This window comes from Danio rerio, chromosome 7 (genome assembly GCF_049306965.1).
Source record: "Danio rerio strain Tuebingen ecotype United States chromosome 7, GRCz12tu, whole genome shotgun sequence".
NCBI lineage: Eukaryota > Metazoa > Chordata > Actinopteri > Cypriniformes > Danionidae > Danio > Danio rerio.
The window spans coordinates 64,476,994-64,502,822 of record NC_133182.1 but is presented as its reverse complement, the minus strand read 5'-3'; the positions used below and the strand labels follow the sequence as shown (position 1 = coordinate 64,502,822).

At 38.2% G+C, this 25,829-nt stretch overlaps 1 protein-coding gene across 4 annotated transcripts in view; it reads left to right on the top strand.

Annotated features, from left to right (window-relative positions):
* The first annotated feature begins 24,675 nt into the window (after positions 1–24,675).
* The window catches only part of lrch4 (leucine-rich repeats and calponin homology (CH) domain containing 4), a 156,687-nt gene continuing 155,533 nt past the window's right edge, over positions 24,676–25,829 (top strand). For all 4 annotated transcript variants that reach the window (XR_012382772.1, XR_012382771.1, XM_021478134.3 and 1 more), the window contains exon 1: positions 24,676–25,058. Coding sequence is in view for 2 of the 4 variants with exons in the window: in XM_021478134.3 (XP_021333809.2) it covers positions 24,887–25,058 (172 nt within the window). In the remaining 2 variants the exon portion in view is untranslated. The remainder of the gene's footprint in view (positions 25,059–25,829) is intronic.

Below are 25,829 nucleotides of genomic sequence, written 5' to 3'. Positions count from 1 at the left end.
TAATTATTACTAAATATCATGCACTTGCTTGGTTATTGATAATGAGGAAACATATAAACACATTAAAAAAAAAAACATGCCATATATAGGCTCGGCTCGGATGAAAAACACGGAAGAGGAACCAGAATGAAGGAGAGGACCAGAGAGAGACCCAGCGCTCCTGACAGAACCCAGCACAGTAATCCCTCTGCACTGTAAAAAATTGCTGTTAAAAAACGGTCAGATTCTACAGTAAAATAATGTTTTTTCACTAAAACAGTAATATTCTGTTAAAAACAGTGCTTTCTGGGTAACATTTTTGTTTTCGAGAAAGTAACCAACTGCAGAAAACTGTGAGCTAACAGAGTTCAGATTCGATGTTTTGAAGTCTGTGTTTGAAATCACACTTTGTGCCCTTGTTCACTATTCCATCAACTAGTTCACCAATATAGTTCACCTGACAGAGTTAATGAACACTAATGAGTGAATTCAGACACTGATGAACACCTGCTGTTAATAATCACAATTACTGAAGGAAAGAGAAACAAGAAACACAAACAGTGACTTGAGTTACAACATAAAATCAAATAAAATAAAACAGCTTCAGTCTCAGCAGAGGATCATTAAACAACTCCACAAACAACAGCAGACACACTTATTACTGACTGATTTGACTTCCATACTATTCTCATTGAGATCCAACAGAAATTAAGGTGTTTTTTGTGTCACCGTAATGGAGTGAGGGGCTGATTTAGTTGGGCTCTTCACCCTTGGACTTATTTAATAAGACTTTCCAATTGCTGTAATACAGAGTTTGAACTATAGCAATACAGTTGGGAAGTCAATAAATGGAGAAATCTATTTGTCTGAAATTAGTTCTGATAAATGTTTTATTGTAAATCTGGAAAAAGGGCCTCATGCAATAGATTTTATGCTTAGTTGCAGGTATTAATTTAATTAATGACAATTGGAAACAGAAAAGATACCTCCGTAATTACTTAAAAGTTAAGAAATAACATACAAAAACAGTTCAGTTATGACAAATACACACTCAGACCTCATGAATCTGACCTTGTATCTCAATAATGGTAACATCTCAAATGTTTTATGCTGCAATGCATGCTGGGAGTGGCACGGTACAAATATCCCAGCATGCATTGCGGTATAAATAAATGTTGTATAATGGTCTAACAGTTTTCTTTATTTGTGTTTGATTCTGCTGTTGTTTATGTTTAGACTTTCAGTTGCCTGTTTGTGAGTTAAACTGTTAATTTTGTTAAATTTGTTTTCACCATTATTAAGGTTCATATGCTGATTATTAATGTCTCTTTGAGTGCGATTTACACCATAGAGCAGTGTTATTGTCCAAGATATTCTTAAAAACTTCCAGAAATCATTGGCATATATATATATATATATATATATATATATATATATATACATATAATGTAAAACAACAGATTTAACATTGAATAGGAGCAGTAAATTGTATTATACGAAATGAGAACAGACTGCCATTTGATAGCAACATGAACATCACCAGATCTTGTTTAAGTTTTTGGCTGGCTTGCCACAACAAAGGAGCTTTTCAAACAAAGTTCTTAACAATTGCAGCAGCCACGATATATAAATGTTAAAAATGACAGGGCTAAGAGCCCAACTAAAGCAAACCCTGTTCTCCATGATGGTGACGTAAAACTTTAACTTTTTCTCAAGAAGAACTTTAGTAAATGTTATACAAAAATACATGTATTAAGTAATAAGTGTAGCTGGTGATGATGTTTGTAGAGTTGTTTAATCATCCGCTGATCATTTAAATGATTTAATCATTTGTTGTTCTTCAGGTTATTTCATTATAAAGCTGTGACTAAAGTTTTGTATGTTCTGTTCTTGTTTTTTCCCTTCAGTATTTCTTCATTTGTTCATTGTTAATCCTCAATTATCATTTAATTAGTCAGTTAATTAATGAATTTACTTCAGCTTTGCTCCATGTTTCTTGAACACTCAGTAGTGTGGACACTTCAATTAAAACTGAAGTATATGCTCTGGGGTTTAAAGGGTTAATTAAAAAACACAGTGTAAAAATGTATTTTAACAGTAATATACTGTTAATTTACACAACGGAAGTAGACTGTAAAAAAACAGTATATTGCTGGCAACCACAGCTGCCAGTAGATTACTGTTAAATCAAGGAAAAAACAGTATTTTACTGTAAAACCTGAAGCTAATTTCTTCTGTCTGTCACCGTTGTGGAGGAGAGTAGAGCCAGTGTATGAGTTAAAGATGAACAATGAACTGCTGATGTTATTCTGCATGTTTCTCTATTTAAAGATAGCGGCTGTTTAGTTGCTGATGCAGTCAGAATCTCTCTGGTGATTCCAGATTTACATGTATGTGTGCTGTTGTGAAAAATAAGACATTAGAGTTAAACCGAACTTTTCTAATTAACTAAAATAAGTTATCATTATAAGTATACTTCTAAGCATGTATAGCACATTACTTCATAAACTCATTCAGCAGTTGACCAAGTTGAGGCAGTTGCTTTCAGTGAGCAAAATGAGTTCACATGAGTATTGTGTAAATCAATGTAGTCCATGTATTTTTACAGCAACATACTGTAAAATAACAGTATATTGCTGGCAACTGCAGCTGCCAGTATTTTACTGATTTTTAACGGGACAATTTTTAACAGTGTGGTTCCAGCTCAACGCACAATACACACAACAGTCAACAAGATCACACACACACACACACACACACACACACACACACACACACACACACACACACACACACACACACACGCACACACACGCACGCACACACACACACACACACACACACACACACCATCAGTCTTAAAATTTTAAACATTCACAGGTTAACACAACCCAGCCCACCCCTGCTGTGGCTATTGTAAGGTAGTGTTTTGGAACTAATTACCAATGTTTTAAGGACGTACACATTAATTTAAGTCCTTAAAAAGTGATTATATAAACGGGTCGCATCACCACACACACGCACTGTTAAAGTAAAAATATAATAAAGAAAAACGGGGACAATATTTATTTATTAGGTAGCCTATATGGGGCTTCTATGGTTATGCATGATTATTAAGATATTTTCTGTGTTTAGTAACATTTAACAAATACTGTTCTGTAAACACACAGCTTTTGCTGCTCTAATTGACTTAACGCTGAAATCAATTATTGTTTACATTTAAATGAGGCTCGTCATTCTGTCACCATGGCAACTTGAATTGGTTTAAACATCCACACAACTGTCTATAAAGTAATCAGTGCTGATCATCGCGCTACAAACTTCTGCACAAATTTCCCTTGGCAAAGTTTTAGCAGTTTGAGAAGTGTTTGAAGTTGTTCGTGATGACTCTGCGGCGCTCGAGAAGAACCAGGACGCGCCCCGGGCACCTGAAGGACTTCCAGCTGGAGCGCGTCTCTTCCTCTGCGGAGCCAGCAGCGGCGGCCAGGCCGGACACCTGCAGCTCGTCGGACACTTCCCTGGAGGAGAGGTACCTGATGAACGCGGCTGTTCTTCCTGTCCTCCGTCCCGCAGCATCAGTCTCCTCCTCAGCGGGTGAGTGTCCACAGGAGGAGCCCCTCTCCATCCACGGTCGCAGTGTGCAGGACTTTCAGCAGATCTACTGCAGTGTGATGGGCTCCACCAAGAAGAGACGCGCTAGCCGATACAGCCTTCAGCAAGGACTCGAGATCAAGCAGCGGCTCTGGGAGAAGCTGGACCGGCCTGCACTGGAGGAGACCGAGCAACCAGATGGACGTGTGATCATCACGGAGAGCAGGTCCGAGTCCAGCGTCGCTCCTAGATTCAGGGTGGACATCAGCAGAGAGCCACTGCCCAAGGAGCCCCGGAGGAAGAAGCCCAGGCACTGAGCCATACTAGTGCCAGATGAAGGGTCAAGGGCACGTATGTACATACTGTATATATTGTATATAGTTATAGAATAAGTTTGCATGAAATCAAATTTAACTTTTCATTCAAGTTTTATCACATTGCTGGATGTTTTGGTGACGGTCAGTGCTGCTGATATTCGGCTCTCAGGTTGTTGGATTCTTTTGGATGGTTTGCTGGATGTTGACATGCGTTTAGCAAGCTTGTCTAGGCGGTTTCTTGTGTATTGCTGGTCTCCTCTGAGTGGTTTTTGGCACATTAGTGGTTGTTAGTTGTTAGTGTTGGCTGTTGGGTTAGGGTAGGTTAGGGTCCCTCACATGGTTTGCAGCTTGACGCGCTGTGAGGGCTTGTGTGCATCAGTGAGGCTGAGAGCTACGCCACTGGTACTTCACAGATACCGGTAGGGTCACCCGTAGTGGACAGATCTCAGCTGAGATGCCCGACCAAGACAAACCTGATTCTGGACAGCAGTATTGGCCTGATGCTCCAGATAGAAGATGCCACCTGAATGACTCGAAGAAACTTCAAACACATGGACCAGTGCAAGCTACTGTTAGCTATCCTCTGAAAAAAAAAAAAAAAAATTATATATATATATATATATATATATATATATATATATATATATATATATATATATATACACACACACACACACACACACACACACACACACACACACACACACACACATACAAACGTGGTATATGTATGTACACAGCACAGCATCTTTATTTCTATAGCGCTTATTATTATTATTATTATTAAAATTATGATCTTTATTATTATTATTATTATTATTATTATATCCTTTATTTAGCTAGGAGATCACTTTGATATAGTACTGTCTCTTCTTCCGGTGAGATCTGATCAAGATGGCATAAAGTGTTTTTACAAAGTATATTGTGTCAAAGCAGTTAACGTAAAAGTTCTAGTAAATTGAAACTGTGTCAATCCAGTTTTTAGAGCACTGTAAAAAGCACTGTTGTCTCTATTTTGAAAAACATTATGCATATATACCTAAAAAAGTGTGTCTTCCTCACAGTTGTTTGGCCCACTGCCTGCTTTTTCAGTTCATCTTTCTCTGTTCACCTACTCTGCACACACCTTGTGGTGTGTGGCGTCAGGTGTGTGGCTGTGGCTTCATTAATTTAAAACTCCAGTATGTAGGGCATTCAGTTCTATTTGATGAAATGGATGCAGACTCATAAAAAAATTAGCTGCTGCAAAAATACTTATTACCAATGTAAGTTTACACGAATCTGCTTTAATAGCTATTAAAATTGTACTTATCTAGTTAACGTAAGCTTGTTTACAGTAGCGTGTTGCATAGTGCACTGCATCTAACATGCCAAAGCTGTTTTCCTTGCTTTATTTGTGAGGACTTGGCACAATATTCGGCATTAACGGTTACAATTAGCATATTGTTTAGCTTTGCATTTACTAAATGAGCACTGTGCTATATCTGAACTGACTACACTGTATTTTTTTGTATAATCAATTTCAATTCTGTTCTTAAGTGTCTTTGTTCATTTTAAATATAATTTAAACCTTTTTTAATTCCTTGTTTTTTATTGTAGTGTTAGTTTTATTTTTTTGGGGGGGGGGTATTTTTTCTTTGGTTCTTTTTTTATTTACATCGATCAGTTACTGTATTGATTATTTGGTCACACTTTACAATAAAGTTCATTAGTTAATGTTAAGTAATGCATTTACTAACATGAACAAACAATGAACAATAGATGTACTACAGTATATATTTATGTTAGTAAACGTTAGTTAATGTAAATACAGTTGTTCATTGTTAGTTTGTTAACTCATGGTGCATTATCTAATGTTAACAAGCATGGACTTGAATGTTAGTAATGAATTAGTAAATGTTCAATTATGAGTAATAAATGCTGTACAAGTGTTGTTCATGATTATTTTATGTTAGTAAATGCATTAACTAATAATCCTTATTGTAAAGTGTTACCAATTATTTAATAATTGATTAAATTACAAAACATGGATTATTTTACAAATCGTTTTCAAAATAGCAGTTTAAATTTTATTGTGTGTTGATGGCTTGACTGTAAACGACATAAATAATGCAATGAACAGTTTTGAAAAAAAAATCTTCTTCTTCATTGAAACTTCATTGCATTTTTCCCACTGTGGAACTTAATAATATGACTGTATTATTTCTGTCTTTAAAAAAAAAATGCCCATGAGAAATTTTATATTTATTACCCCCACTGTTAAATGAAATTTTCGGCCATGAGCACATTTAATACAGTTACATTACGTTAACAATGTCTCATAACAGATTAAAATGTGTCACTATTAAAAATATACTACAATGAAAACAACTAATTCAATATTACAATATAAGTATGTAACACATTTATTAGGCTATATCAAATGATTACACAATTTAACACAAGTTTTAAAAAAGTAAAAAATCAGGCAAATAAGCTACATAAAGGGAAAGTCCACAGTTAAACAAACTTCGTTAATCTGAAATCCAACAACTATCAATCAGTCAAACCTAGTTAACCTAATTAAGCTAGTTAAGCCTTTAAATGTCACTTTAAGCTGTATAGAAGTGTCTTGAAAAATATCCAGTCAAATATTATTTACTGTCATCATGACAAAGATCAAATAAATCAGTTCTTAGAAATCATTTATTAAAACTTATGTTTAGAAATACATTGAAATAAATCTGCTCTTATCTGCTGTTATTGGGGAAAAACAAACTTCAACTGTATATTAAAAATAAATAAAATTTGATATATTATAGGTTGTATATAAAATTACATTTATATATATATATATATATATATATATATATATATATATATATATATATATATATATATATATATAAAACTAAAGCTGCGTCCCAAATCGCATACTTATGCACTATTCTACGCCATTTTGTAGTATAAATAGTGTAAGTAGTGTGTTCACACTGAAAACTCTAAAAATAATAATTGCACTTTAATTACCCGGATGATGCACTCATTCAGCCGCTAAAAAGAAGTGTGGAATGATGGACACTTTACGCACTCAACGACCACAGGTTTGCTTACGTAGCGGAAGGGGCGGAGCTATCAGACGCACATGTTGAATAACTTTATTTATTTTGGATGGTGAAAGCAAAATTCTCCTACTAGAGTGATTATAGCGCCTCCCGATGGTGAATGCGGCAATACTCACGGCAGATATTATCTGATAATTCGGTCGTTTATTTCACTGATTTGGCGACCGCCAAACGTCATCAGGGAAACGGCTTGAATTTCCGCTTAGTAAAAACACATAAGTGTGCCATTTGGGACGACACTACATACATATACTATCCTGTTGAGTGTGTAAGTGCATAAGTACATAGTGCATGAGTGCATAGTGTATAGTGTGCCATTTGGGACGCAGCTAATAACTATTGTCACCGACTCTGTCCCAGTCATTCCCCTCGCTGGCCAGCAGAGGCCACCATCTCCGGACTTCTAAGCATTACATCATCCATTTACCCTGATCATGCACACCTGAACTGAATCCCGCTAATGACCTACGTACCCTTTATAAGCCAGCACCAAACGCTCGTTCAGTGCGAAGTCTTGTTTAGCCCCGTCCAGCATTTCTGAGCGTTATTCCTGCCTGACTCTTTGTGTATTACTCCAGCCTGTTTCTTGACTCTGCTTCGCCTTCTGCCTGCCCACGACCCACGCCTTGTATACGGACTCTGATACTCGCTGCCTGCCCACGAACTACGCCTGTTATACGAACTCTGATGTTCGCTACCTGCCCACGACCCACACCTGGTTCACGGACTCTGATACTAGCAGCCTGCCCTCGATCTATGCCTGGGAATACTCCCTGTGTCTATTCATCGCCAGTCTTTATTCATCATAGACTGTTGTTGTTGTGTGTTTGCACGTTAGTGCATATTGTGTGTGTGAATAAGTGCTTGAGCAATAAATACTGCATAATGGATCCCTCCGTGTCAGTCTCCTTGTTACAGAAGACTTCGCCCGACACGGATCCCGCAGCCATACAGGTTTCATCACAGGAAGTGACCACTCAGGCTCAGGTACTCACCACACATCAACAACAACTAACTCATTTGACTCAGTTAACCGATGAACTGGTGAGATCTCTGCAAAACCTGCAAGCTGCTCCCACAGCGCAACTCACCGCTAACTACTCTCCGACTCAACCCATGCAAACCCAGACTCAGAATGCTTCAGGAGTACGCTTGGCTTTCCTCGATAAATTCTCAGGTAACCCAGCTAAATGTAAAGGCTTCTTGCTGCAGTGTAAACTATTTATTGCCCAAATACCCTACTTATTTAAGGATGAGAATGGAAAAATCCCTTTTGTATGTTCACTGCTTACTGGCAAAGCTTTAGACTGGGCTACTGCTGTTTGGCTAGATAGTACCCCGATATTCCCCTGGTTCAATGACTTTCTCAAGCGCTTTTGCACTGTGTTTGATCACCCCGAGGGTGGTCGTAACGCTGGTGAGGAGCTTTTATGTGTGCAACAGGGAGATCGACCCGCAGCTGAATTTGCTCTGCACTTCCGCACGCTGGCAGCGCAAACAGGCTGGGCTGATGATCCACTCACTACACTCTACCGCAAAGCTCTAAGACCAGAATTGCAAAAGGAAATGGCATGTCGGGATGAGGGGAAGACTCTGGATCAACTCATCGAACTGTCAATCAGGTTAGACACCTTGCTTCGCACCCGTAACCCCATATGCTCTGCTATGTCCAGTCCTGTATCCCCTGAAACTCCCACGGAACCCGTGCAGTTGGGTAGAACTCGCTTGACCCCCGAAGAACGTGAACGGAGGAGACAGAACCAATTATGCCTGTATTGCGGACTTTCAGGTCACATGAAGAACTTATTTCCCAATAAACCTCCACCGAAGGCACTTCCGATGAGAACAACCACCGTTTTCACGACCACTAATGACACTATGAGTGTACCTGTTTGTTTGAAGTATGAGGAGGTTGAGATTTCGACTTTGGCTATGGTCGATTCAGGAGCCGCTGGTAACTTTATTGACTGCAAGTTTGCTGCTGCTCACTCCATCCCTCTAACTTCCTGTACTTCCTCTCTAGCCATCACTGCTATAGATGGGCGCCCCCTGGGGAAAGGACACATAAAGTACCAAACTCAGCCCTTATGTCTTCGCACAGGCTCTCTCCATGTGGAAGAAATCTCCCTTCTCGTTATCGACTCCCCCCGTCACAATGTGATTCTCGGACTCCCCTGGTTACAACGTCATGATCCCCAAGTCTCGTGGAAGACGGGTGAGATTGTAAAATGGAGTGAGAGGTGTCTAACCCAGTGTCTATACTCCGTATCTACCATTCAGATTAATGTTATCTCTAGTTTGGAGGATTCTGAACTCTGTCAAGTTCCCAGAATGTATCACGATTTACTCGAAGCCTTTAACAAGAGAAAAGCAACCAAACTCCCACCTCATCGTGAGTATGATTGTGCCATCGAACTATTGCCCGGCACCACGCCCACTCGTGGTCGCATATTCCCTCTCTCTCAACCTGAAACCGAAGCCATGAATTCTTACATCTCTGAGGAACTGGAGAAGGGATTCATAAGACCTTCTACGTCACCTGCTTCAGCCGGGTTCTTTTTTGTCAAGAAGAAGGACGGCAGTTTACGCCCTTGTATTGATTATAGAGGTCTGAATGAAATAACCAGTAAATACCGTTATCCCCTACCACTAGTTCCAGCAGCACTTGAACAGCTCCGCTCTGCTCAATATTTCACCAAATTGGATCTCCGTAATGCTTACAACCTTGTTCGTATTCGCCAAGGAGATGAGTGGAAGACCGGGTTCTCTACCAATAACGGGCACTACGAATATCTCGTTATGCCCTTCGGCCTAGCTAACAGTCCTTCCGTGTTTCAAGCCTTTATCAATGAGATATTTCGAGACATGCTCAATAAGTGGGTCATCGTATACATTGACGACATCCTGATTTACTCCAATTCCCTACCAGAACACATTCAACATGTCAGAGCAGTGCTACAACGCCTCATCCAGAATCAATTATATGCCAAAGTATCCAAATGTGAGTTTCATCAGACATGTATTTCATTCCTGGGTTACATCATCAGTCACGAGGGAGTTGCTATGGATCAGCAGAAAGTTGACGCTGTCACTCAATGGCCACAACCCGAAGCCATCCGGCAGTTACAACGTTTCCTGGGATTCGCCAACTTCTACGGACGGTTCATAAGAAACTTCAGTTCAGTAGCTGCTCCTCTCACCGCGATGGTAAAAGCCAATAATGCCCGTCTAAAATGGAACTCGGAAGCCATTCGGGCATTCAACCAACTCAAAGCTCGCTTCACGGAGGCACCCATTCTGTGTCACCCAGACTCCACACGACCCTTTATTGTGGAAATTGAAGCTTCTAATTCCGGAATCGGAGCCATCCTGTCCCAAAGATCCCCTACTACGAATAAGCTTCATCCCTGTGCATTCTATTCCCGTAAGCTGAATTCTGCTGAGAGAAACTATGATGTGGGTAACCGAGAACTTCTCGCCATGAAGGCTGCACTCGAGGAATGGAGACATTGGCTTGAGGGAGCAAAACACCCGTTCACCGTCATTACTGATCACAAGAATTTGGAGTATATTCGTTCATGTAAACGCCTGAATCCCGGACAAGCCCGATGGGCGTTGTTCTTCACTCGATGTGATTTTCAAGTCACCTACATTCCAGGCTCCAAGAATATTAAGGGGGACGCTCTCTCTCGTATCTCTGACGAGGAAACTTCGCTAGAGGAGGTAGAACCCATCCTTAAGGACCCATTGATTATTGCACCCATTAGATGGGACATCGAGCATGAGATCAGGCAGGCTTCCGAACAAACTCCTACTCCGCAGGCATGTCCCGAGGACAAAATATATGTGCCCCCCATGCTCCGTGAGAAGTTGATCGCTGAAATAAACAGTCACCCCAGCTCCGGTCATCAAGGCAGCACTGCTACGGCTCAGATGATTCAGTCTCGGTACTGGTGGTCCTCCCTGAATAAGGATGTGATTAACTTCCTGAATAAATGTTCTCCCTGCCAAATGGCTAAACACTCCCGTCATCGTCCAGCTGGTTTATCGCAACCTTTGGAGATTCCCCGTCAACCCTGGTCTCACATAGCCACAGACTTCATTACGGATTTGCCCCTGTCACAAGGAAAGACCACTATCCTCACGATTGTGGATCGCTTCTCTAAAGCCTGTCGACTCATTGCCATACCCAAGCTACCCACAGCCTTCGAAACCGCAGAGCTTCTGTGCGAACATGTATTTCGCTATTATGGTCTTCCCGAAGAAATCGTCTCAGACCGAGGTCCCCAGTTTACATCCCGATTATGGTCAGCTTTTTTCCAGAACCTCCAGATCAACATCAGTCTAACTTCCGGCTATCATCCTCAGTCTAACCGTCAGACAGAACGCCTTAATCAGGAGATCGGGCGCTTTTTCCGCACATACTGTCACGCCAACCAATCTGACTGGAACAAGTTCCTAATGTGGGCGGAGTACGCACAAAACTCCTTGAGAAAGGCAGCCACAGGTCTAACCCCGTTTCAATGTGTATTAGGTTTCCAACCTCCCCTGTTTCCCTGGTCCGGTGAGACCACTGACCTTCCTGCAGTCGACACGTGGTTCAAAGGAGTGAGGAGGTCTGGAACGCAGCTCACACTCATCTGTCACACGCTATCCGAAGGTTTAAAGAACAAGCCGATTGTCGCCGTCGTCCTGGTCCCACGTATTCCCCAGGACAGTGGGTATGGCTATCTACAAGAGACCTTCGCTTGAGACTCCCCTGTAAAAAGCTCAGTCCCAGGTACGTGGGTCCTTGGGTACGTGGGGTTGGGGGGGGGGAGGAGGGGGCTCTGTCACTGACTCGGTCCCAGTCATTCCCCTCGCTGGCCAGCAGAGGCCACCATCTCCGGACTTCTAAGCATTACATCATCCATTTACCCTGATCATGCACACCTGAACTGAATCCCGCTAATGACCTACGTACCCTTTATAAGCCAGCACCAAACGCTCGTTCAGTGCGAAATCTTGTTTAGCCCCGGCCAGCATTTCTGACCGTTATTCCTGCCTGACTCCTTGTGTATTACTTCAGCCTGTTTCTTGACTCTGCTTCGCCTTCTGCCTGCCCACGACCCACGCCTTGTAGACGGACTCTGATACTCGCTGCCTGCCCACGAACCACGCCTGTTATACGGACTCTGATGTTCGCTACCTGCCCACGACCCACACCTGGTTCACGGACTCTGATACTAGCAGCCTGCCCTCGATCTATGCCTGGTAATACTCCCTGTGTCTATTCATCGCCAGTCTTTATTCATCATAGACTGTTGTTGTTGTGTGTTTGCACGTTAGTGCATATTGTGTGTGTGAATAAGTGCTTGAGCAATAAATACTGCATAATGGATCCCTCCGTGTCAGTCTCCTCGTTACAACTATAATATATATAATTTATTTATTTAAAAAAAAAAACATACACAGATTCAAAGATAACCACAAATCAACAGGGAAACTGCAAAAGAACAGCTTCTACTTTAAACTGGACTGATTGAAAATCTACTATTAAATATATCAAAACTTTACAAACAATTGTAAAATAAAGTTAAACACCTTAAATCTGTTGAAACGAGTCGATCTGATGGCAGTTGAGATTGCAGGATATTATTGGTCTGAAGCTCATATCCAAGTTTATTTTACATTCTATGGTAGAAACATGCATTGAGCCTTGCTAGATCCTCCTGTGGTGCACGTCTCTTATTAAACACTCACAGGACATTTATTTAGACAACTATGCAGATGTATTAAATAGTTCACAAAAAATACACAAAGAAAGACTTTCACTTTCACTTCACGCATAGTTTGGGATTGAACAGACATGCGTAAAGTCATCGAAGATCAAGCTGTTTTTGCGCTTGTTTTGAGTTTGAAGTGATCAATTAGAGAACAGGAGAAAGCGCATGACTTCCATCATTTTAATATAGCATACTATATTATAGTATAATATTGAGAGGTCATATCGTGGCCTACCTGCAGGGTTGTTGAGGCCCACTAGTGGGCTGTGGCCCTTTGGTTGAGAATCCCAGACCTATATGCTATAATATTGCACGATAACTATGTCTGTATACAATAACATAAATTTGATTGTTACTTTGACTTAATCTGATTGTAATGCAGTAATGTGCACCTTTTGTAAAGCTGATTTGAAATAATTATTGTAAAAGTGCTGTACAAATAAACCTGACTTGAATTAAACAGTTGGTGGAGAGCTGTACTTTGGGAAGTCCTGCTGCTGCTTCCGGGCTTCTAGAGCACCTGCAGGCCAGAGACTGGATCTCTTCTCACCTGAACTCAACTCAACACTGATGCAGCACCAGGTGGGAACTTATTCACTGTCACTCAGTGCTTTTAAAAAAGCTTTTGGTTACCTTTGGATTAAGCCTGTTTCACACATAGCCAACTAAAATGCTTTCATTGTAAAATGAAGTCAAAATTATTCACCCATCTGTAAATGTTTTTTTTTTCCACACAGGATGTTTAACAGAAGATTTTTCACAGTATTTCCTAAAATATTTTTTTCTTTTAGGTAAAGTCTTATTTCTTATTTATTTATTTTTTTCAGCTACAATAAAAGCAAGTTTTTAGTTTTGTTAAGCAATAAGTTATGCAGATATTAAGTGTAACATACACTATATCAGTTAAAACATAAGGCTGTGGAAGATTTTTTCATCTATATTTGAAATTTTGTGTCATAAAAGTTATTTTAAACAAAAAGAAAACAATGTACTTGCGAATGGCTCACATGTTTTCATTATTTTTTATTTATGACAATGCGAACACAAATCTGACTTTATATCTCTCCAGTTACAGGCTTCAGGCATGAAATGTGTGAAAAAGGCTGAATAAAATGTAGAGATCAGTTTAAAATGAATTACAATAAGCTGTTTGTCTCTTCAGGCTGAGAATCATGAATAATGCTGCTGAAGATCAACAGGTTTCTCTCACTTGTCGAATGTCTTCTTTCAGGTAATGATCCTGCTGTTTCCATCATTCAGCATGTTTAGTGAGATCCAGAAGTAGATTCTGTTGTTTTGTCATTGCAGATTGTGGAGGAAGCTCCTACAAGAAGCTTGAGTTTGATCCAGAATGGCTGGCCATCTTGAAAGCGACAGACAACCTTCAAAAACCATCCACCAGTTTCTGGAACCCTCTGTTGGACAACACAGCAGACACAAAACACATAACAACGATTTACTGATAGCTTTCTAATACTACTGTACCCTTTTCACAAGCCTGACGTGTTTAGCTGTCTTCGGCATCTGAAATCCTTAAAAATTTTTAACGTTTTGTTTTTTTAAAAAACATATGAACATTTATATGTGTTTATAAATGTATCATATCATCTTGCTTCGAATTAAAAAAAAAATGAATTGTGCAATGTGTTTCCAATGCAGCGTCTACGAGGCTGAGAGTAAAATGAACGTTATTCTCTCCTCTGGCTGCTGTCATCAGTCCCACACTAGTTTTTTTCCTTTTCTGAAAGTCTTTATAACACCATTGTGGAGTTTGTATTTATTATTTTATTAAGTTATTTGTTGTACTCACTCTCTCATTCACTGCGCTCTATGTTTTCCCTACTATGATGACAGAAATGTGAAAAGGGTCTATTGACAACTTTGGCTTAAAAGAATAGTTCACCCGAAAATGAAAATTACCCCAACATTTACTCCATCATACAGTATACCCTCAAGTCAGACTCAGGTCAGGTGTATAAATGTTTATGGGGGGATTTTTATTTTTGGGTGACACATTTGTTTAACTCGTTCATCCCAGTAGATGTAACACATTTACATGACATGCGCAATAAAATAAGGTCAAATTACTGTATTCATCTGAACTGAGGTCACGATAGTCAGTACTTTACACATGAATTCATTTCTATTTCTAAGTAGTTTAGCATCCTGTTCTTCTTCTTTCAGGTGGGACTGCAGTCCTTCAGACAGACATCTACATCCTGGTGGGCAGAGCGGACAGGCTTACAGGGAGAAGATTTTCAGCTTTCTTTGTTAACTAGAAATTTCAGAAGAACTGCATTTATCAGAATTAAACATGCAAGACATTTTAAATGACTTTATCGTCACATTTGCTCAAGTTAAAATATCCTTGTTAAATAAAACTGTTCATTTAAAAAAAAAAGAAAAAAAGTTAATAATTCTGCTTGCTCCAAGCTATTTAATATTGTAATATAATGCTACAAAAGATTTTTTTTTTTCAGGTTTATCAGCTATTTGAATATTTTAATCATCAAAGAATAAAAAAAAAAAAACTAAACAAATGCTAATAAATATTGATAATAATAGTAATGATAATAATAATAGATATAATAATAATAATAATAATAATAATAATAATAATTGGACTGTTTTTGCTGTGCTTTGGAGCAAATGCAGGTTTGGTGAGCAGAAGAGACTTCTTTAAAAAGTTAGCTTAATAGATAGTGGGTTTTTCCTATAAAAATTGATTGTCAAAATAAAACTAAAAAAAGATTTTAATAATTTTAGATATTGTAAATTTCTCTGGTAATGTGTCATTATTATTGTTTTATTTTGTAAATTAGAAGTATAGTATAGTATCAGGATTTCAGACATGCTCATTTTAGTCAACACGATACTAATGTTTTACAGTAGCTTTAGAGGAGTTACAGTAAGTAGTCAGTTTACTAACCTTGCTTTTCAGTCACAGTTCATTTTTCTGACAGTGGCTGATTAAAAATGCTCTAAATGACAATATTTTTATTTGAAATGTTGAAGAAATGTTATCAGACCTTTATAGAATAAAATACCTATTAACATTTAACTTAAACCCATAAATCCAGAGAAAGTTCTTGGTCTCTTATTTCTTCTGCCACAACTGTATTTAAATGGGATTATTATCATTATTATAAATAAAGACCATTCATTATTAGCATCATTAAATATAACATCAAACCAAAATACTAAATAAAACAAATGTAACTAAAATTTAAATAAATAAATAAATAATAGTAAAAAATAAAACACTTTAAGCAAATATTTTGGGTTTAAGGGGTACAACTAAGAGTTGTGATTCCTTTATTAAATGACAAATTTATGCATGGATCACTAAATATTTTCAGAATCAATAAACTATTAATAATTACTGCCGCTTTTTACATTTTAGAGGTTAAAACAGCCCATTGTGCTGCTCGATGCTCTGATATTTAATTATTATATCATTCTACTTTGTCTGTAGTCATGTACACACACACTAGTACTTTGACCGCTTTCTGCCTTTTATTATTCATACAGTATGTATTTTTTCCATAAGGAACTGAATCAGAAGCACATTGCAGAATAAGATCAATAGTGTTGTCCCTTGAGAACACATGTTAAAATACTATTTTTTGTGAGACACTGAATAAAGTAATTATTACTAAATATCATGCACTTGCTTGGTTATTGATAATGAGGAAACATATAAACACATAAAAAATATGCCATGTAGGCTCGGCTCGGATGAAAAACACGGAAGAGGAACCAGAATGAAGGAGAGGACCAGAGAGAGACCCAGCGCTCCTGACAGAACCCAGCACAGTAATCCCTCTGGTTCCAGCTCAACGCACAATACACACAACAGTCAACAAGATCAGACAGACACACACACACACACACACACACACACACACACACACACACACACACACACACACACACACACACACACACACACACACACACACACACACACACACACATACACACACACACACACACACACACACACACACACACACACACACACACACACACCATCAGTCTTAAACTGAAATTTTAAATATTCACAGGTTAACACAACCCAGCTCACCCCTGCTGTGGCTATTGTAAGGTAGTGTTTTGGAACTAATTACCAATGTTTTAAGGACGTACACATTAATTTAAGTCCTTAAAAAGTGATTATATAAACGGGTCGCATCAACACACACACGCACTGTTAAAGGGGCTGCCACGCCACTGCTAACGTGAGCAGACTTCTGACGTGGAAACGTATGACGAAGTTCAAAAGTAAAAATATAATAAAGAAAAACGAGGACAATATTTATTTTTTAGGTATATGGGGCTTCTATGGTAATGCATGATTATTAAGATATTTTCTGTATTTAGTAACATTTAACAAATACTGTTCTGTAAACACACAGCTTTTGCTGCTCTAATTGACTTAACGCTGAAATCAATTAATGTTTACATTTAAATGAGTCTCGTCATTCTGTCACCATGGCAACTTGAATTGGTTTAAACATCCACACAACTGTCTATACAGTAATCAGTGCTGATCATCTACAAACTTCTGCACAAATCTCCCTTGGCAAAGTTTCAGCAGTTTGAGAAGTGTTTGAAGTTGTTCGTGATGACTCTGCGGCGCTCGAGAAGAACCAGGACGCGCCCCGGGCACCTGAAGGACTTCCTGCTGGAGCGCGTCTCTTCCTCTGAGGAGCCAGCAGCTGCGGCCAGGCCGGACACCTGCAGCTCGTCGGACACTTCCCTGGAGGAGAGGTACCTGAGGAACGCGGCTGTTCTTCCTGTCATCCGTCCCGCAGCATCAGTCTCCTCCTCAGCGGGTGAGTGTCCACAGGAGGAGCCCCTCTCCATCCACGGTCGGAGTGTGCAGGACTTTCAGCAGATCTACTCCAGTGTGATGGGCTCCACCAAGAAGAGACGCGCTAGCCGATACAGTCTTCAGCAAGGACTCGAGATCAAGCAGCGGCTCTGGGAGAAGCTGGACCGGCCTGCACTGGAGGAGACCGAGCAACCAGATGGACGTGTGATCATCACGGAGAGCAGGTCCGAGTCCAGCGTCGCTCCTAGATTCAGGGTGGACATCAGCAGAGAGCCACTGCCCAAGGAGCCCCGGAGGAAGAAGCCCAGGCACTGAGCCATACTAGTGCCCGATGAAGGATCAAGGGCTCGTATGTACATACTGTATATATTGTATATAGTTATAGAATAAGTTTGCATGACACCAAATTTAACTTTTCATTCAAGTTTTATCACATTGCTGGATGTTTTGGTGACGGTCAGTGCTGCTGATATTCGGCTCTCAGGTTGTTGGGTTCTTTTGGATGGTTTGCTGGATGTTGACATGCGTTTAGCAAGGTTGTCTAGGCGGTTTCTTCCATGTTGCTGGTCTCCTCTGAGTGGTTTTTGGCACTTTAGTGGTTGTTAGTTGTTAGTGTTGGCTGTTGGGTTAGGGTAGGTTAGGGTCCCTCACACGGTTTGCAGCTTGACGTGCTGTGAGGGCTTGTGTGCATCAGTGATGCTGAGAGCTACGCCACTGGTACTTCACAGATACCGGTAGGGTCACCCATAGTGGACAGATCTCAGCTGAGATGCCCGACCAAGACAAACCTGATTCTGGACAGCAGTATTGGCCTGATGCTCCAGACAGAAGATGCCACCTGAATTACTGGAAGAAACTTTAAACACATGGACCAGTGCAAGCTACTGTTAGCTATCCTCTGGTAAAAAAAAAAAAAAAAAAAAAAAAAAAAAAAAAAAAAAAATATATATATATATATATATATATATATATATATATATATATATATATATATATATATATATATATATATATATTTATACACACACACACACACACACACACACACACACACACACACACATATATATATATATATATACTGTATATATTGTATATAGTTATAGAATAAGTTTGCATGACACCAAATTTAACTTTTCATTCAAGTTTTATCACATTGCTGGATGTTTTGGTGACGGTCATAAAATATATATACATAAAATATATATAAAAACAAAACATTGTATATGTAGTACAGGCTAACAGGTTAAAAAATACCCCAAAAAAGCGATTCATCGTTATTTCTATTGCGCTTATTATTATTAATATTATAATCTTTATTATTATTATTATTTTATCCTTTATTTAGCTAGGAGACTTTGATATTGTACTGTCTCTTCTTCCGGTGAGATCTGATCAAGATGGCAGGCAGCACATAAAGTGTTTTTACAAAGTATATTGTGTCAGAGCAGTTAACGTAAAAGTTCTAGTAAATTAAAACTTACTAAATGAGCACTGTGCTATATCTGAACTGACTACACTGTATTTTTATTTTTATTTTTATTTACATCGATCAGTTACTGTATTGATTATTTGGTCACACTTTACAATAAAGTTCATTAGTTAATGTTAAGTAATGCATTTACTAACATGAACTAACAATGAACAATACATTTACTACAGTATATAATCATGATATTAAACGTTAGTTAATGTAAATACAGTTGTTCATTGTTAGTTCATGTTAACTCATGGTGCATTATCTAATGTTAACAAGCATGGACTTGAATGTTAATAATGCATTAGTAAATGTTCAATTATGAGTAATAAATGCTGTACAAGTGTTGTTCATGATTATTTCATGTTAGTAAATGCATTAACTAATAAACCGTATTGTAAAGTGTTACCAATTATTTGATAATTGATTAAGTTACAAAACATGGCTTATTTTACAAATCGCTTTCAGAATAGCAGTTTAAATTTCATTGTGTGTTGATGGCTTGACTGTAAACGACATAAACAATGCAATGAACAGTTTTGAAAAAAAATCTTCTTCATTGAAACTTTGAAAATAAGCATAATGATAATAGCATGTTTTCCCACTGTGGGGACTTCTTTAGTATAATATGACTGGATTATTTCTGTCTTTAAAAAAAATGCCCATGAGAAATTTCATATTTATTGCCCCAGTGTTAAATGAAATTTTTGGCCATGAGCACATTTAATACAGTTACATTACATAAAAATGTCTCATAACAGATTAAAATGTGTAACTATTAAAAATATACTACAATGAAAACAACTAATTCAATATTACAATATAAGTATGTTACACATTTATTAGGCTATATCAAATGATTACACAATTTAACACAAGTTTAAAAAAAGTAAAAAATCAGGCAAATAAGCTACATAATGGGGAAGTCCACAGTTAAACAAACTTCGTTAATCTGAACTCAAACAAACAACTATCAATCAATCAAACAAACAAAAAATAGTTTGCATTTCAACTATTTTATTATTTCATTCATAGTCATGTACGCCAGGGGACGCTGTTGTGCCGCAAGTGACATAGTGCACTCTATTTATTTTCTTTACCTTTTAGGGTAGTTTTAAACTTTTTTTGTTTGATATATAACTAGTAATAAAAATTTAGGTAAAGTTGGTTTTATATTCGCACATTTGGACTTTCACCTTCCAAATATAATAAGAAAAGTTTTCATTGGAATTTCTAAATGATCAAATTATATTAACAGCCAATCAACGTCAAAGTACAACATTGTTCACAGTCAAAAAAAATAGTGCTAATGTTGTTTTTAAGTCATACTTGCATGTGATTTCAGACCCTATATTCAAAGTATCACAAATTCTAACTGTTCAGAAATAAACAAATGTGTGATTATAAAACCAGCCTTACCCCAGTTCGATAAGAAAGGGAACTCTGGAAACAAAAAAGAGATCCACATCATCATAAAACAGGCAAAAAAGAAAAAAAATCTTAAGCTTTAATAGACTATAAGTGACATGCAATAGAGCACAACCAATTATTTTATTGTTATTAAGTGCATTTTGAATAAATGAACACTTTGTTTTTGTCTGCCACATATACATGTAATCCAAATTGTGGTGATTAAGCTGACCAAAGCTACAGAATGAAAACATTTAAATTATGCAGCATTCTTGTGAAGAGAACAAAATACACAGAGGCTCTCAAACATGTAAATAGCTCATAAAATTGAATTAATTATAGCCTAAAACATGGGTGACACTGTGGCTTAGTGATTAGCCCTATCGCCTCACACTAAGAAGGTCTCTGGTTCAAGCCTCGGCTGGGTCGGTGTTTCTGTGTGGAGTTTGCATGTTGGTGTGGGTTTCCTCTGGGTGCTCCCGTTTTCCCCACAGTCCAAACACATGCGCTATAGGAGATTGGATAAGCTAAACTTGCTGTATGGATATGAATGCTGTATGTAACTGTATGGGTATGAATGAGTGTGTATGGGTGTTTCCCAGTGCTGGGTTGCAGCTGGAAGGGCATCCGCTGTGTAAACTTATAGTGGATAAGTTGCTAGTTCATTCAAGAAAATTAATGAATGATGACTATTTAAATTAATTATTTAGAATTTAGACTTTGATAAAGTGTTTAATGTACACTGAAAAAAATTATTCATTGAATTTACTGCTTTTTTAAAGGTAAGTGGTTGCAAACAATTTATATGGGCTGAATTTAAACAAACAAATTTAGTTTTGTTAATTACACTAAATGAATTTGTTTGTTTAAATTCAGACAATGTAAATGAAATCCTGGATTTAATGCAATAAATCCAAATGAATCTTTTTTTCAATGTATATAAAAGACTTTATCAAAGTTTAAATTCAGAATTCATAAACTATTTTCTCACATTAATCACAAGTCATGTTTTAGCACAAATCCTCATTAGGGCTTCCCATAATAAACCATGACATCACTCTTTCTCACGACCTCTCATCCCTTCTCTTCCTCTGGGCTCATGCGATCCCCCTCTTCCTCTCTGTTTTGTTCCATGGAGAGTAATGACATGGAGGGTAATTTTGTGACCCACTTTTTGTCCCTGTCAGGCCTAAAACACTGAACTCACAAACACTAAACAAAAAAACAGATAGTCTAAACATTAAGCATGCATGGGTAAGCAAGAACTCTGTGAAAGCTTTGTGTGTGCACTGTAAAAATATTGTGTTGGGTAAATGTATATTTTAACAGAAAGTGTGTGCATATGATTCACTTGTGTTTACACTTTTAAAGGGATTACAGTGCTCAGCATATATAGGTACACCCTTCACAAATCTTTCACTGAATTTAATATTTTCTATAACAAGTTATACAATATTATATTTGTGCATATACATTAGATTAGTCAATACTGAAGCCAAATCTGGAGCTTATCTAACAAAATAACTTACGATAATGGTCCAAAAACTAGTACACCCAAATTTATGTTATAGAAAAATATTAAATACAAATAAAAAAACGTAAAAATCAAGAGAAGCATAAAAAAATACAATTTAGATGAAATTTCATCATTTTTTTTGCAATATTATGCTTAAATTTAATTATATTATCTTTCCATTTCTAAAGATGTTCAGTAAATAAAATATTCATTCATTCATTTTCTTGTCGGCTTAGTCCCTTTATTAATTCGGGGTCGCCACAGCGGAATATACCGCCAACTTATCCAGCAGGTTTTTACACAGCGTATGCCCTTCCAGCTGCAACCCATCTCTGGGAAACATCCACACACACACACTCATACACTACGGACAATTTAGCCTACCCAATTCACCTGTACCGCATGTCTTTAGACTGTGGGGGAAACCGGAGCACCCGGAGGAAACCCACGCAAACGCAGGGAGAACATGTAAACTCCACACAGAAACGCCAACTGAGCCGAGGCTCGAACCAGCGATCCAGCGACCTTCTTGCTGTGAGACGACAGCACTACCTACTGCGCCTTTGCTTCGCCCCTAAATAAAATAAAATATTATTTTAATAAATATATCTGTTTAATAAATCTGTTTTGTTCAAATGCACCAATATATATTACCGATATTCACTTCATTTTCAAACTGGGGTGTACTCAATTGTGCTGTCACTGTATATGCACATGTTCTCTGTTCTGAAAACGTTCGATGTTGAAAATGTATTTTGCTGTTTTGCAAAGCAACTTTGATTGTCATTTTAAGTTTGAAATTATGCATTTTCAGACCTGATCATGTAAATCTGGGGTCACTTGGTGATTTCCAAAAATATTATATATGTTTTTAAACCTTTAGAACAACCATATTTTTTCTATACCCTACAGAGGACAAAAATAATGTTTAATGGTTACATGAAATAACAACATGCAAATAAAAAGCCATCAGACTTTTAATTCATTTTTCAATGGGCTGCGACCCCTGGGGTAATTATGCTTGATTAATGACACAGCAATAGGGTTAGTTGCAGCAGATTTATTTTACGGCACAATGTTAAACTTTGACACCTCTACGAAACTCACATACTGTACATAAAAAAAAAAATAAAATGAAGGCCACGTCTGAATATGGCTTCAAGTGGTCTCCAAATTTAAAAAATGAATAGTCTTGTGCTGTAAACATTGTGCTCACCCTTCTCATTTAGAGATTAATATTAAATGAAACAAATAATGGCTATAAAAAAATGATATGGTTGTTAGACTGTTTCACTTTTTTGTGATGTCAATAAGCTTGTTTATATAGTTCCTATTGGTGTGTGTGAACCAATGTGTGTAGTGTTTGTATGTTTACAACCACCTCCAAAGATAGTGGTGGTTGCGAGAATTGTTGTTTTGGGGGTCACGAGCTGAAACGTTTGGGAACATGTGATGTAAATGATGATACAAAAGCTAGGCAACAAGCTGGTACTTTTTCTGGATATTACACTAGTTTATTAAAAAAATACAATAATATTATTTAACTTCTGTTTATAGATGTAACTCAATATTTTATAAACCTAGTATATTACCTCTCTAGGCTATATATTGTGTGATATGAAGGCCACATTCAATTTTTAAAACAAAATACAAAATGGCTTCATGTCAAATCATTATGAGATGGTGTATATTTTAATGTTTTTCATAAATAATTAGCTAAATTCTTTGTTTAATGGTGTCACGGTGGTGCAGTGGGTAGCATGATCGCCTCACAGCAAAGAAGGTCACTGGCTTGAGCCCCAGCTGGGTCAGTTGGCATTTGTGTTTGGAGTTTACATGTTCTCCCCATGTTCACGTGGGTTTCGTCCGGGTTTCCCATACAGTCCAAAGACAAGTGCTATAGGGGAATTGAATAAACTTAATTGTCCCTATTGTATGTGTGTGAATGTGAGAGTGTGTGGGTGTTTTCCAGTGTTGGGTTGCAGCTGGAAGTGCATATGGTGGATAAGTTGGCAGTTCATTCTGCTGTGGTGACCCCTGAATAACAAAGGGACAAAGCCGAAAAGCAAATGAATGAATGAAGTAATGAAATAATTTGTTTATATGCCAGTAACTTATTTATTTCTATTTTATTATATATTTTTCATAATCAAAGAAATGTACATTTACGTTTAATTTCATTTCCATAGCTAATTATATTAAATAAATAAAAATAAACATAAATATATTACCCCAATTCAGTTTTATGGTTAGATTTAGACAACATATCTGCAGGAGTGTTTGTTGTCTCTACACGTAAAGCTTAAAGTACTAGTATAACGTTAATGCAATATTTATGTCCTTCATTTCCTCTCTCTAAAAGCATGTCAAATTAATGGATCTGGAAACAAGGAAATGCTGTGTGTGTGTGTGATGTCCATTAGAGGCTTTCCGATTACTGTAGTAAATCTCCGCTGCCTTTGCTATCGCTATGCAAACAATGCAAAAAAAAACTTACTATCATCAGCAGTACTGTAACTTTTACATTTGTATAACAAAACCTCCAACGGACCAAAAAAACTTTATAATTTTCCCCTTCCGATGATGAGAGCAGCGCTGTTGTGTTCATTTCCCCGAGTCTGTAGGTTCTGGGTGTGTCCGCTGTGTGTCAATCAAGACTTGCTCAATCCGCAAGCTCCTCCCCTTTCGCTTCTTCAGCTCGCTCCAGCGCGCGGTCTGTCAAGTCACGGCGCAACTTTTCTCAATCACGGGATTTTACATCACTTTTCTGGAGTACAAAAACTAACTTTTCCGGAGTGAAACGTTGTTGGACCGGCCTCTGATGAGATGGAGGTTTAGGAGGGGTGATTGTCGTAGTAAAGAGTAAGATTCGGGTCATATTTAGTGTTTGATGGCTGCTGGGGATGGAGCCCAGCTGCCGGCGACCGTAGCGGCCAGCAGGAGCGTGGAGAAGGCGCTGGAAGAGGCTGCGTCCAGCGGAGCGCTCATCCTCTCTAACCGCAAACTCAAAGAGTTCCCCCGCACCGCCAGGAACTATGACCTGTCCGACATTACGCACGCAGGTAAGACTTTAATTAATAAAGCGGCTAGGGGATCAGTGAAGGGGGCAGGGAATGCATTCAGTACATTTAATGTCCTTTGTTTGGGTGTCTTCTTCACCTGCGCCCCTTCTGTGCAGCACCATCATCATCACGCCCGACTCAGAAAAAGCGGATCTTTCACTTTTCGCAATCATTGTAGAAGGCAGATCATATGACAAGTTCATTTTACTCATCACTTTCGTTTATAAAAGAACCATCGCTGCTTATCGAGCAGCGTATTGTGTTTTTAAAGTCAGCTTGTTGAGTTTTGAAGCTGGCGTGTTTGCTTAAGAAATTGGAGACATTTGCGTTGAGCTTCTCTTCCTGTTGTTGAGGTGGAAATACACTCAGGCCGAGCCATCTTACCACAGAGTCAAAGTAAAACTTCGCATTTGATCTCTCAGCGCAGCGCAAAGGCAGCAGAAAAAACTGGCTGGCTGATAAAACTGTTATTTGTTGTAGTCAGCTTGTTTGAGTGCGTTCTTATTGGTAGGGAGCATCTTGCCAGCAGCACTAATATGACCATCTGCTCCACTTTCATACAAAGTGGGTATAAAGCAGTTTGTCTTTGAGCCATACAAACCCCCACCTCACTCTCACACACACACACACACACACACACACACACATGGGTCTGCAAGTCTCAGAGATTTTGTAGTCAATTCTAGAAGTATTTCATGACATGTATATGTCTTTTGATAAGTTTGTGATCCACAGCTGGTGTCAGTGTATTCTGTATTGTAATATATCCTG